The sequence below is a fragment of the Xenopus laevis genome, chromosome 4S, assembly GCF_017654675.1.
Source record: "Xenopus laevis strain J_2021 chromosome 4S, Xenopus_laevis_v10.1, whole genome shotgun sequence".
Taxonomy (NCBI): domain Eukaryota; kingdom Metazoa; phylum Chordata; class Amphibia; order Anura; family Pipidae; genus Xenopus; species Xenopus laevis.
In genome coordinates, this window is record NC_054378.1 from 132,682,496 (window position 1) to 132,695,766 (window position 13,271).

The window sequence follows — 13,271 nt, forward strand, 5'->3', positions numbered from 1 at the left end:
GCTTCCAACTAATCCAAGGCATGTGCCCTTCATATTGTGTTGCTTGTTAATGGTTTTTGGTGCCTCCTGTGTATGTGTCCCAATTTGCTACACTTAAACAACTCAATCCCTTAAAGGGAAAGGATACTCATTTGTTCTTCTGCAAGAAAACCTTGAAGATCATTTCCAGCTTTATGTTGCTCTTCATGTTCTAACTCTGGGTTTATAAAATAAGTCTTCAGTTGGCGGTTGTGTTAAAACTCTGTCATATAGCTCCTCCCACACCAGTAACTGTCCATTCACTGATAAACAAGTCACCATCCATATTGCTTACATCATCCCCCTTATTACTGGTGTCTAAGAAATGAGTTCTTCCCTAAGCCAAGAACCGCCCAAGCTGAGTGCCTGCTCAAATTCCCACACTGCTTGTCTATGGGCACAGGCTGTACTCACTACTGACCCTTAAAGGAAAAGTAAAGCCTAACTAAAGAAGTACCGTATATACTCGAGTATAAGCCGAGTTTTTCAGCATCCAAAATGTGCTGAAAAAGTCTACCTCGGCTTATACTCGGGTCAGCGGGCAGTAGCCGAGATTGCAGTCACTTTTAATCATTCCTATACCAACAGTTCACTTGGGGAGAGACTGCAATATCCCACAATGCCCTCTGTTGGTTTTATGAAAGAATAACAGTGCGCCCTCTGTTGGTTATATCAAAGAATAACAGTGACTGCAATATCACACAGCGCCATCTGTTGGTTGTATCAAAGAATAACAGTGACTGCAATATCACACAGCGCCATCTGTTGGTTGTATCAAAGAATAACAGTGACTGCAATATCACACAGCGCCATCTGTTGGTTGTATCAAAGAATAACAGTGACTGCAATATCACACAGCGCCATCTGTTGGTTATATCAAAGAATAACAGTGACTGCAATATCACACAGCGCCATCTGTTGGTTATATCAAAGAATAACAGTAACTGCAATATCACACAGCGCCCTCTGTTGGTTATATGAAAGAATAACAGTAACTGCAATATCACACAGCGCCATCTGTTGGTTGAATAAAGGATTAACAGTGATGGCAATATCACATAGCACCATCTGTTGGTTATACGAAAGATCAGTGATGGTTTTATGACACACAGCACTCTCTGCACAATTCTCTGTCACCATCAACTTTGCAAAGAAGTCCGGTCGATCGCTGGGAGAGTCTCTTTGGCGGAAGGTGCGCTGCTGGGAGACAGGGCTGTAGTTGTGTCTAGGCTTATACTAGAGTCAATACGTTTTTCCAGTTTTCGTAGGTAAAATTAGGTACCTCGGCTTATACTCGGATCGGCTTATACTCGAGTATATACGGTAGGTAGAAATGTTGTACATGATGTTTTGTGCTTCTGTACCAGCCCAAGGCAACCACAGCCCTTTAGCAGTAAAGATCTGTGTCTCCAAAGATGCCCCAGTAGCTCCCCATCTTCTTTTCTGCTGATTCACTGATTCACATGCTCTGTGCTGCTGTCACTTACGGAGCTTAGGGAGCCACTCACAATATACAGTACACATAGAATAGAAATGTCCCAATATAAGGCTGATTAGTAATTAATACACATAATTACTACATGGCAGCACAGAAACCAGTGCAATTAGCATCAGAATTGAATAATCAGCAAACCTGTAGCATCAGCTTATATTACAGCCAGGGAAGCTCATTTTCAGCTGGATAATTAGTGACGAGCCCTAAGCTTAGCTTCTCAACAGCCAATCAGAGCCCACTGAGCATGTGAGTGTCACAGACACTTTCCAAGATGGTGACCCCCTGTGACAAGTTTGAAGTCCTGGATCATTGCTGCTATTGACAAGCTCAAACTTTAGCCTCGTGCAATAAGTTCACTATAGAAAATAGGACATTTTTAGCCACATTCATTTTTAGGGTTTAGTTCTCCTTTAAGGGAACCGTACAGTGTAAAAAAAACGGAGTAAATAAAACATGTCATGTTTAAAGGCTGGTGTGAGTCAATATCTAATTTAAGAACTACTTCCCCTTTACAGCTATCTGATTGGTTACCATGTGCAGCCAGCATTGTGTCACCCTAAAAACTACATCCCCTGTTAATTCCTCATATCTTCTTAGTTCATTTCTGTCCTTGGCTGCCAAACTGGTTTATCCCTAAAAAGTAAGAAACCCCTTTGCAGCTCTCTGATTGGTTTACAGTCAGTAACCAATCAGTGACTTGAAGGAGGGTCACATGGGACAGAACCATTCATTTAATTCGCACAGGTCCCATTCAAAAGCAAATGAACTGAACAGTTTTATCCCATGTGACTCCCCTTTAAGTCACTGATTATTGTTAGAAAAAATGCAGATTTGATTTAGTTTAACCCTAATTTAGATTTTATATTTCATATATATATATATATATATATATATATATATATATATATATATATATATATATATATATAATGCCAACATATTCTGCAGCACTTTACACAAGAAAACTTACAAAACCAACCACCCAAAGAGCTTGCAATCTAAAGAAGCATGTGTACATCTTTGCTTTGTGGCTCTTGCAGCATTAATGAACAATTGTTGGCCAGACTGTTGGGTTTGTGTATGTTCAGGTCAGTGGCTCATTGTTGCAGAGAGGGGTCTCTTAGCCCCCCCCTTCATTGCTAAGCACATGGGGTGTTTCCTATAAGCCCCACCCACTTTATACCTGTATTAAATATTTGTTTCCTTAAGGCTTCAGCTGGCAGTGTATTGTGGTGGGAATAAGGGCAGTGTGAGTCATGTGACTTGTGCTTACATCACAGGCTGAGGGGGAGGAGCTGAGACATCTCTCGTGGGCCTCGCTACTCTTCTATGGAAGCCCAGATGTAGAGTTGACGTCCTGCATTTTCCTTTCTACACAAGCTGTTTACTTTCTCTTGGATGATTCCCAGAAGCCCAGGAAAGAAGGTGAGTATGAAGCCCCCTCCCAGTTTAAATGACAGTTTTCTAAATGTTATAGTTCTGCTGCTCCGTGTTGATATGCTCCCTTTGCCAACAGGGCATGCTGGGAAATTTAGCAGCAGCTCCATGCTGAGATAGGATAAAGATTGAGTCGTTCTTGTGATTGTCAGCTCCCTAGTCCAGTGGCTGTATGGGTATCTGACCCCAGAGACACATGGGCAGCCTGATAATAAGACGTAGTGATAAAATAGTTGATGATAAAGGTTTAATGGAAGAGACTTCATTTGCCCCAGGGCAGCCTGGATCTTGCCCAGTGTGGGGCAACACAGGGGGCATCACGTTTCTGCTTTCACATTGTTGCTCTGGTTCTCTGGGGTTTCTGGCAGTTTTTGCCATTTTAAAACATGTTAATAATATTGGAAATGTGGCCAAATACACAGAAAGTAGGAAAAGAGGGGTTCACCTTGTGGCACTGAGAGAAAGGGGGGGCCACTAATAATGTTTGTTCAGAGGGCGATACATCAACTTCCCCGCTCTCTTCTCTGGACAAAACTTGACCAATAAGCAGAGGAATAGTCTGACTCGCATAGCGATGGGGAATCTGGACGCAGATTGATGGCTACGCCAGGCCTGTGCCTTCACAGTGGAGTCTTTCCAAGATGGTGACCCAAACCAGGCCAGTGAACCAGAGGAGCTGAACCCTGCTGTACCACCAGACTTTAACCCGGCAGCACAAGATACACAGCTTTTACTACAGGCAATTGCCGACTCCAAAGAAGCCCTGGCGGCCAATCTTGCGACTACCAGCGCAACCCTCACCTCAAAGATAGAGGAGGTGCCCATTGATCTCCCCCTACTAATGGAGGACCTGCAGAGAGTTATTGAGCGCACTATAGAGGTAGAGCGCAGGACAGGGCAATTGGAGGATGAAGTGCGCCCACTTGTGCAACAGGTTCAGCAAATACAGAGAGAACAGTTAGCTATGAAGTCCAGGCTGGATGATCTTGAAGACCAGAACCGGAGATCAAATATAAGAATCATTGGGCTGCCAGAAGGGTGTGAGGGGGCCGAAACTGAAGCCTTTATAGAAAAATGGCTACTGGAAGCACTAGGTCACTTCACCTTCTTTCAACATTTTGTAGTGGAAAGAGCATCGTATTCCCGCAAGACGTCTACCACCAGCGGCGCCTCTGCAGCCCATGATCCTGAAGCTGCTCAACTACAGGGACAGGGACACCGCGCTCCGGGCAGCCAGGGAAAAAGGAGACATTACCTTCCAAAATGCAAGAATCTCCCTTTACCCACATTTTTCACTTACAACCCAAAAGAAAAGAGGCACAATTACAGAGGCAAGACGCAGACTGAGGGGGTTGAAATACGCCGTGTTATAGCCGGCCAAGATGCGAATACTGGATGGGGAGAAAGCACTCTTCTTCGATAACCCAAAGAAATAATCCAATGGCTGGAAAACCGATCTTCCTCGACTAGAAGGCCTACTGCATAGCCTGGGTATATGGTTTGACAAACAAACTCTTCACCTTAATATATTACCCTGCTTTGAGTAAAAGGCTGAATTATGAGACTCTCTGAATTTTTGGGGAATCGCCTCCTTAGAATGATGGAACAGGTCATCCAACCTTTCAGTGACTAGAAGAGCCCCCCCCTTTCTGAGGTTGAATAATTAGGATTAAGCGCCCACAGCACCGAGGCAAAAATGGAGCTTTTGTGCAGCACTCGAAATCATTGACAAGGAACAGTAATAGTGGGTGTTGTCTGACTGAACAAATCCTCCAGGAATAGTTTCATTCAGTTGTGGGATTGATGTATCCCCTGGTTGGGTGGGAATACCGCATGAGAGACAATTTTTTGGTTGGGGATTGTAAAGTCTTTATGTTTTTTTACTGCATTATCTTACAAATGTAATGAGAGTAAGTTGCACTGCGCAAGGAGGGCCTACACCATTCAAGCCCTCCCATAGGAGACCCTCTGGCAAATTTGATGGTAGATAGAAATGACGGTAACGCAGAAAAAGATACAAACCTTATTAAAAGGTCTATTATTCTAGATCACCTAAGAAAGACGGGGACTGATATATGTATGCTCCAAGAAACGCACCTCACGGGACAAAGAATAAGAGCGCTGGGGCGGGCCTGGGTGGGCAGTCTCTACCATGCTGAATACTCACCCAACTCCAGAGGAAGGGATTGGGCCTGGGAGTGGAAGGCTTGTGAGCAGACACTAAGGGGAGATATGTCATTCTTAAATGCCAGCTATTTAACCAATGCTTGATAATTATTAATGTATATGTGCCACCCCCTTTTGACATAACCCTTCTAGATGAGATACTGCTTATTGTCGCTGACATGGGGAATCACACAACTTTCTGCCTGGGCAATTTCAATGCAACAACAGATTTGGCCATAGATAGGCTCCGGCCCCAGACCCATGACTCCTCAGTCTTCCTTGATTGGATCGTAGGGGCAGGACTCCATGACACATGGAGATGCAAACATCCCACTAACAGGCAATACTCCTGCTATACAACAGCAACATCTGCCCTAGTAAACCAGGAGGTTCTCCGCCTCATCAGCCATTTATCTGCCATGGGTGTGCTCTGACCATGCACCCCTACATTTGTCCCTAGCCTTCCCTGGCCCAAAACAAGCAAACCGTTGGTGCTTAGCCCCCAAGTGGGTTCATAATCCTAGCATTCATGAGAGCTTTCACCCCCAGCTAGTAGAATTCTGGGAGATAAACACAGGCACTGCTGTGGAAGCAATAGTGTGGGACACGTGTAAAGCAGAGGTACCTACATTTCATTAATCAAGAGGGAGCAGATAAAGACAGAGGAGAGTCTGGACTGGGCCAGACATGACCTACAGCAGCGGAGAACTGCTTGGCCCAAAGCGACTGCCAACTGTATAAGCAGAGATCCATTGACCTTCCTTCTAACGGACCAACATTTTTTTTTTTTTTTAAATCTCTTTTATTTTTCAAAAACAGATGCATAGACAGAGAATAATGCAAACATCATTTTCAGTACAAAATATTTCAACTGGTTTACATTAGTACAACTTCATCTAGTATAACATATATCAAGGTACAGTTTCAATCAAGATTGTAGAAACACATTCCATGGGGCCCAAATTTGTGTGTGTTTCTCCACCCTGTCTGCTAATAAAGCCGTTAAATACAACACATTCTGCGTCTGGGTAATTCTTGCAAGTACAGCATGAACATCTATAGTATTCTGCAGCCAATGTCTCGCTAAATTGGTTCGTGCGGCAGCTAAGATTTGCGCCATCAAGGTATTCTGGAGCTTCGTGAGGACTTTGGATGGGCAGTCTAAAAGAGTCGTAGTGGCCTCAGGGACTATAGGTGTATGAAATACTCGCTCAAGTAAGTTATAAACCTCTGCCCAATATTGCTTAGCCACAGGACATGTCCACCAGATATGTAGGTAATCCCCAACTGCTGTACAGCCCCTGAAGCAAGAATTGGGAGGGGAAGGGTCAAAGCGATGTTTCCTTGCTGGTGTGAGGTGCCAACGCATCAGCACTTTATATGTAGATTCTCTAATGGCAGTATTAGGGGATATTTTGGAAATAGAGTTCCAGATGAGTGACCAGTTCCAGATGAGTGACCATTCTTGCTGAGATATAGAACGCCCCAAATCTTTCTCCCAATCTAGCATATATTTAAGGGGCTTTTCCACATCAGCGGAGACTAAATATTTATATAGCAAAGAAACAGTACCTTTCTGTTTCCCAGCCCGTTGAGAACAGGTTTCCAACAGAGTTGGAGGTCTAGACTCGAAGGATGGGTCAATAGAATGAAGGAAGTGCAGTAGCTGCGAATATCTATAGGTTTCGCCCTCTGGCAAAGATTTTACAAATTGTAAATACTGAAATGATTTAATACCTATAGTCAATAACATATCTTGTATTCTATTGATGCCATTTACTTTCCACCATTGAAACGCCGGAGTAGCGTAGCTAGGGAGAAAAAGCGGGTTATTATGTAATGGAGTGAGAATACTATGAGATCCGGCCGGTTGGAATTTCCCTTGACTGTCATGCCATATCTTAATGGTATGTTTCAGCACTGAGCTTATTACGGGGACAGACTTAAGTTGTGTCTTATCTGCCCATAAATAGAATGACAGGTCCGTGGGATGTGCTAAAAGTGTCTCCAACTGGACCCATCTGTTCTCATGAGGTGGTAGATGCCATTGTGTGGTCTGGGAGATCCTCGCAGCCTTATAATAGAGCAACAAATTAGGTAAGCCCAGGCCGCCTTGTAGTGGAGGCCTGTACATAGTCCTCTTGTTTATACGTGGTGGTTTGTGGGCCCAAATGAATTTGTTAATTTTAGTTTGAAGGTAATTAATATCCTTTATCTTAATCGCCACTGGCAATGCGCGAAACCGATACAAAATTCTGGGTACTAAAGTCATTTTCACTGAGTGGATTCTCCCAAACCACGATATAGCGTATCGAGACCACTCTTCAAGGTCTTTAGTTAATTTCTTAATTAGGTTGGGATAATTACATTTGTAGAGTGACGTATATACCGGCGTAATATTAACCCCTAAGTACTCAATGAAGGAATGTCTCCAGATAAATGGGAAGTTGAGTTCCAACAGTTTAATTACATGTTTAGGGGTATTTAAAGGTAACGCCTGGGATTTAGAAATGTTCACTTGCAAACCTGATACACAAGAGAATTTGTCCAGTAATAGAAATAAATTGGGTAGAGAAGTTTGGGGTTTGGTAATCGTAAGACATATATCATCCGCATAGAGGCTAACTTTAAATTCTGTATTTTTAATTCTAATACCCCCAATATTTTGGTCCTGCCTAATAAACTGGGCTAGCGGCTCTACTGCTAGAGCAAATATCAATGGGGAAAGGGGACAACCCTGGCCTGTACCTCGCAGGATTGGAAAAGTGGAAGAAAGGAGTCCCATACACTTAATTTTAGCTGTGGGAGTGGAATAGAGAACCCTGATCAAGTTAATAAAGTTACCTTTAATGCTGAATAGTTGAAAGACATGAAAGATGTGTGACCAATGTACCGAATTAAAAGCTTTTTTCAGATCCAGTAGTAAGATTATGCTTTGTAAAGCTTGGGAGTTAGCATAATCTATTGTGCTAATGAGTCTCCTAATGTTGTCTGGGGTCTGTCTCTGCAAAATAAAACCAGACTGATCCGGGTGAACCAGTTTTGGCATGTAATTCTTCAGACGATTAGCCATCACCTTAGCCAATAATCGCATATCGACATTGATTATGGAAATGGGCCTATAATTTTGCGGATCTGTATGGTCTTTATTAGGTTTGGGCAATAAACAAATCGTAGCTTCTAACATATCGGATGGAATAGAGTGGCCTTCCAGTATTTCATTGAAGACTGCAGTCAGGTGGGGTACAAGTAACGAAGCAAATTGTTTATAATACATTAGAGGAAACCCATCAGGTCCTGGGCTTGATTTAGATTTCATGTGTTTGATAGCCCACTCCACCTCATCTGACGTAATCTCTGCATTCAAAGCGTCTAAGTCCTGTTGATTCAATGTAGGGAGATCCAACTTGCCCAAAAATGTTTCCGAGTCAATTTTATGCTGTCCACAACCCTGTGCTTCACCATATAAGTTACTATAAAAGTCACGGAATTTTTGCAAAATCTCCTGAGGGATAGAAGATAGTCGACCCTGACTATTACGCAATGCTGTAATTCTCGGCAGTTGCGAATAATTATTCAATTTTCTAGCCAGCAATGTGTCGGGTTTATCCCTATAAATAAAAATTCTTTGTTTAGTCCATCTAATAGATTTGTCAGCCTCCTCCATCAGATGTTTAGTAAGGACCGATTGGGTAGCTTGTAACTTTTTAGTGACATACGGGGTAGGGTTCCGTTTATTCAGACCTTCTAATCGATGTAACTCGGCCGTAAGCTCAGTGACAGTTTCCAGTTTGTTATTAACAGAAGGGCAGCCTGGTGTTATAGGGGAGACAAGAGTGGCAAACTAGTGGCCAAAGATCTACAGCACATACCAATTATACCCTGATTGGTCCTGCACTCCGGGGAGGAAATACAAAACCCACAGGAAATAGCAAATGCATTTGGGGACTACTATAGTTGTGTTTGATGGGCCACACTGAACCTCTTAAGCTGGCCATAGACTCAATGATCCGCTCGTTTGGCGACATTGCCAAACGAGCGGATCTTTCCCTGATATGCCACTAACTGCATGGCTATATCGGGAGTAATTCGAACGTTCGAATTACGATGCGCCAAGGGGCTCCGACGGGTCGGTCGGTTAAAAATCAAACCTTCCCAATCGATATCGTGGCCGGATATTGATCGGGAAGACCCGTCGGAAGCCCCCATACACGGGCAGATAAGCTGTCAAATTGGTCCAAATGACTGATATCTGCAGCTTTATCTGCCCGTGTATGGCCACCATTACTCTTCCCCCGTGCCAGAGATTGTTCTACCGTCTAATGCTACAGTAGATTATGCTAAAAAAGGAATATTACTGACATGGAAAGACTCTGGGCCCCCCACACTGAACCAGTGGAAACAGTAAATGAAATACTCCCCTTGCAGAAAGTGATATATTAGGCAAATTCCAGGCAATATGGGGTCTGTGGCTTGAGACGCAACTGAGTCACAATAACATCGATGTCTATTTATATTGGTTGGTCGTAAGGAAATTCCCTGTCAGTAGTTCATTGTAAGTACAAGAAAATGCAGCGAGTTGTAAGACAATTCTTTATTTATTTATTTAATTTATTTAAAAAGAATTCTTTTTCATGTTAATTGTTTTGTATTCTCACAAAATAGTCAATAAAAACAAGTTATAAAAAAAAAAAATAATGTTTGTTGTAGGCCCGTCTATAATGGGGGATCATCCCAAGTCTGTGGGGGGGGAGGCAATTCTGTGTCTGTATTGAGGAAGTGATAACACAAGGGGCATTACAGACAGTTATATGTTTGGAGGGGTTTGGGCTACACTGGGCTCAATTAGTAATTAGTAATGGGCTCAATTAGTAACTCATGTCTGTTGTATCTGCTTTTATTTTCATAGATTTTTGGAGCAAAAGGCCTGAGTGCGGCTCATTTCTTATTTCCTTCTGTTTGGCCATTCCACTCAGCCACTTCCACTCTGTCAATATTGGACTGTTTGATCAGTATTTCAGGATCACAGGTACTGACGTTACACCTGTGTCTGTGTGTCTGTGTGTGTGAGTGCTGTTCTAATGAATCCTATGTGAATCCAGACTATGTAGTATCATTATCATAATTTTTTTTTGTAGCGTCAGCCAATCACATTTATTTATAACAGAGACAATCATTAAACAGACAAGAGTTCAGAATAAGAACAGGAACAAAGGACTCTGTGCACAAGAGCTTACAATTAAAATGAATATTTATACTTAATTACAATACTTGTTCTCCCTGTGGGCACATGGTAACATTGTACATCATTGTGTGTTTAATAATTATACACTGATACATCAGCAGCTTTTATTTTGTCTTCTGCAGGTTCTTGTCCCAGCCAAGTTGTGACGTGTCTCACTAGAGACAGTTATTGTACCCACTCGTTCATCCAGCAGCTCATGTCTGTCCTCTCCCAACTCACTCGCACTCCCTCCCCCGAACCAACGGAGAAGGATTTCTATTCAGAGTTTGGCAAAAAGAACACAGGTAACATCATCTGCCATTGATTAATAGCCCCTGCCTCCTTGTACTTACAGTGTGGCAACTACTATAGTATCTGCCATTACTCCTCCTGGTAACAACCTCGCACACCACAAGCTTCAAGAGTAACACCAAAAGATGCAAGTGATATAAAGTAAAGACAATATAATGTAGAGTTGTGCTGCACTGGTACAACTATGTGTTTGCTTCAGAAACTCTACTATAGTTTATATAAACAAGCTGCTGTGTAGCCATGGGGGCAGCCATTCAAGCACAGAATACACAGTAGATAACAGATAAGTACTACTATAGTTTATATAAACAAGCTGCTGTGTAGCCATGGGGGCAGCCATTCAAGCACAGGATACACAGTAGATAACAGATAAGTACTACTATAGTTTATATAAACAAGCTGCTGTGTAGCCATGGGGGCAGCCATTCAAGCACAGGATACACAGTAGATAACAGATAAGTACTACTATAGTTTATAGAAACAAGTTGCTGTGTAGCCATGGGGGCGGCCATTTTTGACCAGTTGAGGGTGTCTGACAGGGAAATGGATCCATGACTTGCCCTTCATTTGTTCTCTATTTTCTTACAGGGAAGATGGAAAACTATGAATTGGTTCATTCCAGCAGAGTAAAGTTTGTTTACCCAAATGATGAAGAAATTGGAGACCTGACTTTCATTGTCTCGGAAAAAATGGATCCTTCAAGCTCAATTCAGTCTCTAAACATTTTATTGTATGTATTGGGCTTTCAAGTCTCGTCTGTGGCTGAGAACAGCCGGGCGCCTTCACTGCAGCCAAAGAGCCTGATTCTTACAAGCTCAGACTTGTTTTTGTTCAATGAAGATTATATCAGTTACCCGCTGCCAGATTTTGCCAAAGAACCCCCCAAACAGGACAAATACCAGTTAGTTGATGGGAGGAGAATAAGAGATCTGGACCGGGTGTTGCTAGGATACCAGACTTACCCTCAGAACCTCACCTTTGTGTTTGATGATGTCAAGAACCAAGATTTCATGCACAGCGTCTCTCTGGATCACTTTGGGGAAACGCTCCAACGGCAGAATTCTCCAACGTCCAGTGGAGCAACTCAAGAGATTCAGTGGAATATTTTTATTCCAAGTGCTGACTCCAGGGAGAAGTTGATCTCTCTGCTTGCGCGCCAATGGGAGATCTTGTGCGGCCGAGAACTTCCCATCGAACTTACCGGCTGATGTCAAAACCTATGAGATATAATGCAGCCTGGGACCTCAACAGAACCTCCTCTCACAGACCACAGAACTGACGCTCAGCAGCAAATATAGTGTCCCAGTTGTGTAACGTGTGGCCTCCTGGAATCTTCTTCTACAATTTGCACACAGGTTGCACGAGCGGCACAAACTGCTTGAGACCGGAGAATACAATGTGTATAGTAGCGCACATGCCTGGCCACACGATCATTTTACTTGAGACCGGAGAATACAATGTGTATAGTAGCGCACATGCCCGGGCACACAACCATTTTACTTGAGACCGGAGAATACAATGTGTATAGTAGCGCCCACGCCCTGGCACCCAACCATTTTACTTGAGACTGGAGAATACAATAATTTCACCATCAGCTCAGACTGACATAGAGATTTTACTCTTCTTACAAAGTTCTATTTCTGCAAAAAATACAAAATGTAGAGTCTTTTGGGGTGTAATTTATTATTATGATATGATGCATTTATGAGCCAGAAATATTTTACTATTGAGTGCTATTTGGATCCAACAGAAAAGTATTTGCTTCCAATGAAACCCCAGCGCTTTATTCCACACAGAGTTGCAAGATTCTATTTTATTACAAGTATTTTCCTTTGTTGGATTTCTGCTGTTCAGATATTGCCTTGGGCAGGTTTCCCACAATGCCATGCTTCGGGCAGTGCTAAAGACACATCAATGTTTGGGTTAATCTTTCCTTTCACTATGGAGAATAAACTGTCATTGCAGAATCAGTTTTGCACTCGAAATAACGCCAATGCCTTGGTGCTGGTTAGAATAAGATAAATATCAGAAATCACAGAAAAACCCCACTCACAGGACTTTACTTTCTGATGACTTCAGTTAGGAGCCGAAATGTCAAAATAAACTACACCTTTTTCTAAAGTCTGGTGAGCGTGGTTTTTCTGTGATTTTTTGATAAGTGTGTGTGTGTGTGTGTGTGTGTGTATATAGATATATATATTTATATATTAGTCCATGGAGGAGTCGGCACTCTCTATACTAAGTTCAAACATGCCTGGGTGCAGTGTCCGATATAATAGAATATAGATCCCACAAACAAGGTCGCACTCTCAGGTCTTAAACAATAAATGTAAAAAATGTTTTATTTACATGGAAGACTAACGTTTTGGCCTCTTTGAGGCCGTTCTCAAAGTAGAGGTTGGCACTAAAGGAAGCATTAAATACATAGGACACACAGGGCTCATATAGTTTGCATTTCCAAGGAATTGTATTAAAACATTTGAGATTTTCAGGCTCAGTTCAATTGAATGGCACAATGTGATTCTTGCTGATGTGAAACCTCTTTTTCTCTAATGTCCCTCGGCAGGACAGGTACCAAAGGGTTAATGTCCGCTTCCCTTTAGAAGTCAGGATGATAAG

The 13,271-nt window shown here is 42.5% G+C and overlaps 1 protein-coding gene across 1 annotated transcript in view; it reads left to right on the forward strand.

The window, feature by feature from the left end:
• The window catches only part of nisch.S (nischarin S homeolog), a 56,910-nt gene extending 44,139 nt beyond the window's left edge, over nt 1-12,771 (forward strand). The window contains exons 18-21 of the mRNA XM_018240910.2: nt 2,794-2,938; nt 10,026-10,145; nt 10,484-10,645; nt 11,241-12,771. Coding sequence (XP_018096399.1) covers nt 2,794-2,938; nt 10,026-10,145; nt 10,484-10,645; nt 11,241-11,860 — 1,047 coding nt within the window. The 3' untranslated portion in view covers nt 11,861-12,771. The remainder of the gene's footprint in view (nt 1-2,793; nt 2,939-10,025; nt 10,146-10,483; nt 10,646-11,240) is intronic.
• Nucleotides 12,772-13,271: the final 500 nt, after the last annotated feature.